At 52.5% G+C, this 5865-nt stretch overlaps 1 protein-coding gene across 1 annotated transcript; it reads right to left on the bottom strand.

The window, feature by feature from the left end:
- Positions 1 to 3344: 3344 nt before the first annotated feature.
- Positions 3345 to 5511, bottom strand: LOC135973140 (mediator of RNA polymerase II transcription subunit 15-like). Its single transcript, XM_065554825.1, has 2 exons — positions 4593 to 5511; positions 3345 to 3996 (listed from the first exon to the last, which is right to left on the bottom strand). The coding sequence occupies exons 1-2, from the start codon at positions 5131 to 5133 to the stop codon at positions 3494 to 3496; spliced, it is 1044 nt and encodes a 347-aa protein (XP_065410897.1). The 5' UTR covers positions 5134 to 5511; the 3' UTR covers positions 3345 to 3493.
- Positions 5512 to 5865: the final 354 nt, after the last annotated feature.

Here is a 5865-nt window from a genome sequence, read left to right as displayed (position 1 = left end):
TTTTATTGAAATCGGTTGTATACAGCCGATTGTGTGTGACCACACAATAAAATGCTCTAGGTGCTCTAGTCGGCGGACCGCGTCCACAGTACAAGGCTAGCGTCGACTTCCGGAGCATTGCACTATGGGTAGCTATCCCACAGCTATCCCACAGTTCCCGCAGTCTCCGCCGCCCCTTTGAATTCTGGGTTGAGATCCCAATGCCCGGATGATGCAAAACAGTGTCGCGGGCGGTTCTGGGTACATGTCGTCAGGCCCCTCCCTCCCCCGTCACAGCAACGGCAGACAATAGATTCGCGCCTTTTTACCTGGGTTACCTGTGCAGACAACATGGAGCCCGCTCAGCTCAGCTGAGCTCACCGTCACCATATGTCCTTTGGGTGCCAGCAGACGTAGGACTGCATTGCTACACAGCAGCAGCTGCTTAACTGCCTTTTGGCGGTAGACGGTGCAGTAGACTGGTAGCCTTCATCGGCGATCTGGGTGCTGGCAGCCGTGGGGCTTGCCTTTTGGCAGTAAATGGTGTATTATGACTATTAGCCGTCCTATTACAAGTCGGGTCATCGCACGTTAGCAGAGTCTTCCCCGAGCAGCCGATTGTGCAATAGGCCTGAAGACCATCGTCATACACCGCCCTGTATTTGCTGCCAAGCACCCAGAAAGATGCCGAGGGCTATCAGTCACGCTGCACCGTCGTCTTAAGATGTAAAAAATAGATTTGCTCTGTATTCATTTGCTTCCCCCTCCCTCCGTCAAATCAACGGCCTGCTAAACCCAGGGTTTTCAGTTTAATCTTTGGGGGGACCATTCTGTGTGACAGTTGTTTGTGTCTCTCCCTGATGCACAGCCACCGTTCTTGATTTTAATTCCCTGTGCCTGTACGCCATGTCGTCACTCGGCCCGCCCTCCCTCCTTCCCCTAGTCCGTCAGATACTACGTTTGCGCCACAGCTCAGAGAGCCGAGAAGCGGTTCGCGCCTTTTCTTTGAATTCTGGGTTGAGATCCCAATGCCCGGATGATGCAAAACAGTGTCGCGGGCGGTTCTGGGTACATGTTGTCAGGCCCCTCCCCCCTCGTCACAGCAACGCAGACAATAGATTCGCGCCTTTTTACCTGGGTTACCTGTGCAGACAACATACCACGGCAAGCATGGAGCCCGCTCAGCTCAGCTGAGCTCACCGTCACAATATGTCCTCTGGCTGCCGGCAGACGTGGGACTGCATTGCTACACAGCAGCAGCTGCTAACTGCCTTTTGGCGGTAGACGGTGTAGCATGAGTGATAGTCGTGGGGCTGGCAGCCGTAGGGCTGAATTGCACCAGCCCCTTGCCAGGCGATGGTATATTATGACTGGTACCCATCGTCGTCATACTGGTGTGGCTGTCAATCATGGCCACCTGGGCAGACATGCTACTGTTTCGATGATGATGGTTACCAGTCGTAATATACTATTTTCTGCCAATTGCCCAGTATTGTCTGCTAAGCACCCAGAAGAGGCCGAGGGCGATGCTGGGTGCTGGTGGACGTGGGGCTGGCAGATGTGGGGCTGCATTGCTACACAGCAGCAGCCCCTTGCCTTTTTGCAGATGATGGTATTTTATGATTGGTAACCGTCATCATCGTACTGGAGAGGCTATCACTCATGCTGCACCGTCGGCTGCCAGCTTAAGATGTAAAAAATAGATTTGTTCTGTATTCATTTGCTTCCCCTTCCTCCGTGAAATCAATGGCCTGCTAAGCCCAGGGTTTTCAGTTTAATCTTTCGGGGGACCATTCTGTGTGACAGTTGTTTGTGTTTCTCCCTGTTCCTGTACCTGTACGCCATGTCGTCACTCGGCCCTCCCTCCCTCCCGCCCTCCCTCCTTCTCCTGGTCCATCAGATACTACTTTCGCGCCTTTTTTCTGACCAGGCGCCATAGCTAGCACTGGGATCATGGAGCCTGCTCAGATCACCGCAGCAATTATGAGCACTATGAACACCACGCGCATTGTCCTGGAGTATATGCAGAGCCAGGACATGCCAAGGCGAAACCCGGACCAGGCGAGGAGGCGATTGCAGCGCAGCGACGAGAGTGATGAGGAAATTGACATGGACATAGACCTCTCACAAGGCATAGGCCCCAGCAATGTGGAAATCATGGTGTCACTGGGGCAGGTTCATGCCGTGGAACGCCGATTCTGGGCCCGGGAAACAAGCACAGACTGGTGGGACCGCATCGTGCTGCAGGTATGGGACGATTCCCAGTGGCTGCGAAACTTTCGCATGCGTAAGGGCACTTTCATGGAACTTTTGTGACTTGCTTTCCCCTGCCCTGAAACGCCAGAATACCAAGATGAGAGCAGCCCTCACAGTTGAGAAGTGAGTGGCGATAGCCCTGTGGAAGCTTGCAACGCCAGACAGCTACCGGTCAGTCAGGAATCAATTTGGAGTGGGCAAATCTACGGTGGGGGCTGCTGTGATCCAATTTGCCAAGGCAATGAAAGACTTGGTGATAGCAAGGGTAGTGACTCTGGGCAACGTGCAGTCAATAGTGGATGGTTTTGCTGAAATGGGATTCCCAAACTGTGGCGGGGCCATAGACGGAACCCATATCCCTATCTTGTCACCGGAGCACCAAGCCACCGACTACGTAAACCGCAAGGGGTACTTTTCAATGCTGCTGCAAGCCCTGGTGGATCACAAGGGACGTTTCACCAACATCAACGTGGGATGGCCGGGAAAGGTACATGATGCTCGCGTCTTCAGGAACTCTGCTCTGTTTCGAAAGCTGGAGGAAGGGACTTTCTTCCCGGACCAGAAAGTGACCATTGGGGATGTTGAAATGCCTATCGTGATCCTTGGGGACCCAGCCTACCCCTTAATGCCATGGCTCATGAAGCCGTACACAGGCAGCCTGGACAGGAGTCAGGACCTGTTCAACTACAGGCTGAGCAAGTGCCGAATGGTGGTGGAATGTGCATTTGGACGTTTAAAAGCGCGCTGGCGCAGCTTACTGACTCGCTCAGACCTCAGCGAAAAGAATATCCCCATTGTTATTGCTGCTTGCTGTGCGCTCCACAATATCTGTGAGAGTAAGGGGGAGACCTTTATGGCGGGGTGGGAGGTTGAGGCAACTCGCCTGGCCGCTGATTACGTGCAGCCAGACACCAGGGCGATTAGAGGAGCACAGCAGGGCGCGGTGCGCATCAGAGAAGCTTTGAAAACGAGTTTTGTGACTGGCCAGGCTACTGTGTGAAACTTCTGTTTTGTTTCTCCTTGATGAACCCTCCAACCCCCCCCCCCCCGACCCGGTTCACTCTACTTCCCTGTAAACCAACCACCCCACCCTCCCCTCCCCACTTCGAGCACCGCTTGCAGAGGCAATAAAGTCATTGTTACTTCACATTCATGCATTCTTTATTAGTTCCTCACAGAAGTAGGGGGATAATTGCCAAGGTAGCCTGGGATGGGTGGGGGAGGAGGGATGGAAAAGGACACACTGCATTTTAAAACTTTAACTCTTATTGAAGGCCAGCCTTCTGATGCTTGGGCGATCATCTGGGGTGGAGTGACTGGATGGACGGAGGCCCCCCCACCGTGTTCTTGGGCGTCTTGGTGAGGAGGCTATGGAACTTGGGGAGGAGGGCTGTTGGTTACACAGGGGCTGTAGCGGCGGTCTCTGCTCCTGCTGCCTTTCCTGCAACTCAACCATACGTTCGAGCATATCAGTTTGATGCTCCAGCAGATGGAGCATTGCCTCTTGCCGTCTGTCTGCAAGCTGACGCCACCTATCGTCTTCAGCCCACCACTTGCTCTGTTCATCCCGCGATTCAGCCCGCCACCTCTCCTTTCGTTCATATTGGGCTTTTCTCATCTCCGACATTGACTGCCTCCACGCATTCTGCTGTGCTCTATCAGCGTGGGAGGACATCTGCAGCTCCGTGAACATATCGTCCCTCGTCCTACGTTTTCTCTTTCTAATGTTCACGAGCCTCTGCGAAGGAGAAACATTTGCAGCTGGTGGAGGAGAAGGGAGAGGTGGTTAAAAAAGACACATTTTAGAGAACAATGGGTACACTCTTTCATTACAAGGTCGCATATTTCGGCTTGCAGGCAGCCATGGTAGGCCACAGTGTTTTGGCTTTTTTAACCTTCTTAACATGCGGGAAAGGTTGCAAACAGCAGCGCATTTCCCATATCAAGGATGAATTGGGTTGTCCATTTAAAATGGGGTTTCAATGTAAAAGGAGGGGGCTGCGGTTTCCCAGTTAACATGCGGCACAAACACAAGTAAACCACCCCCCCCCCCACACACACACGATTCTCTGGGATGATCACTTCACCCCTCCCCCCACCGCGTGGTTAACAGCGGGGAACATTTCTGGTCAGAAGAGCAGGAACGGGCGCCTCTGAATGTCCCCTTAATAAAATCACCCCATTTCAACCAGGAGAGCTTTCTGGAGATGTCCCTGGAGGATTTCCGCTCCATCCCCATACACGTTAACAGACTTTTTCAGTAGATGTACTGGCTGCGATTGCCAGGGCAAAGTAATCATTAAACACGCTTGCTTTTTTTTTGTAATGTTTACAAATATTTACAAAGTTACACTCACCAGAGGTCTCCTGTGTGCCCTGAGGGTCTTGGGTGAGTTCGGGGGTTACTGGTTCCAGGTCCAGGGTCACAAACATATCCTGGCTGTTGGGGAAACCGGTTTCTCCGCTTCCTTGCTGCTGTGAGCTACCTACAGTACCTCCATCGTCATCTTCCTTGTTCCCCGAACCGTCTTCCCTGTGTGTTTCTCCAGTGAGAGAGTCATAGCACACGGTTGGGGTAGTGGTGGCTGCACCCCCTAGGATCGCATGCAGCTCCACGTAGTAGCGGCAAGTTTGCGGCTCTGCCCCGGACCTTCCGTTTGCTTCTCTGGCTTTGTGGTAAGCTTGCCGTAGCTCCTTAATTTTCACGCGGCACTGCTGTGTGTCCCTGTTATGGCCTCGGTCCTTCATGGCCTTGGAGATCTTTTCTAATACTTTTCCATTTCTTTTACTGCTACGGAGTTCAGCTATCACTGCTTCATCTCCCCATATGGCGTGCAGATCTCGTACCTCCCGTTCGGTCCATGCTGGAGCTCTTTTGCGATCCTGGGAGGACTCCATCACGGTTACCTGTGCTGATGAGCTCTGCGTGGTCACCTGTGCTCTCCACGCTGAGCAAACAGGAAATGAAATTCAAACCTTCGCGGGTCTTTTCCTGTCTACCTGGTCAGTGCATCTGAGTTGAGAGTGCTGTCCAGAGCGGTCACAGTGAAGCACTGTGGGATAGCTCCCGGAGGCCAATAACGTCGAATTCCGTCCACACTACCCCAATTCCGACCCGCAAAGGCCGGTTTTATCGCTAATCCCCTCGTCGGAGGTGGTGTAAAGAAACCGGTTTAAAGGACCCTTTAAGTCGAAAGAAAGGGCTTCGTTGTGTGGACGTGTCCAGGCTTAATTTGGTTTAACGCTGCTAAAGTCGACCTAAACCCGTAGTGTAGACCAGGCCTAACTTTTAGACCAGTATTCAGAGCACTCACCAGGGATGTGGGAGAGCCATGCTCAATTCTCTCCTCTGCTTGAAGGGCAATAAGGGGTTGAACAGGGGTCTCTCACCTCTCAGGAGAGTGCCCAAACCACTAGGTTAGGGGATATTGTGAGGTGAAGCTCCCTCAATCTCTCCTGTTGGAGTGGTTCCACTTTGGACAAATACTTAATCATTGGGCCAGAGAGCATGAGAATGACTCTATAGACTGGTGGTCAAGGCACTCATCTAGGCAGTGGGAGACCAAAGGCCCTGTCCCCTTATTATTGGATTATTTATCCAAAGTGAAACATCTGTTTTGTGTGGCATTA

This window comes from Chrysemys picta, chromosome 8 (assembly GCF_011386835.1).
Source record: "Chrysemys picta bellii isolate R12L10 chromosome 8, ASM1138683v2, whole genome shotgun sequence".
Lineage (NCBI taxonomy): Eukaryota > Metazoa > Chordata > Testudines > Emydidae > Chrysemys > Chrysemys picta.
This window is presented reverse-complemented; position numbering and strand designations above follow the sequence as displayed.

Bases quoted from the DNA above. Each gene is read 5' to 3' on its own strand.
- LOC135973140 (XM_065554825.1), bottom strand. From the start codon at position 5,133: ATGGAGTCCTCCCAGGATCGCAAAAGAGCTCCAGCATGGACCGAACGG. The intron at 3,997-4,592 runs GTGAGTGTAACT...CTCCTCCACCAG, and splicing joins GGGCACACAGGAGACCTCTG to CTGCAAATGTTTCTCCTTCG.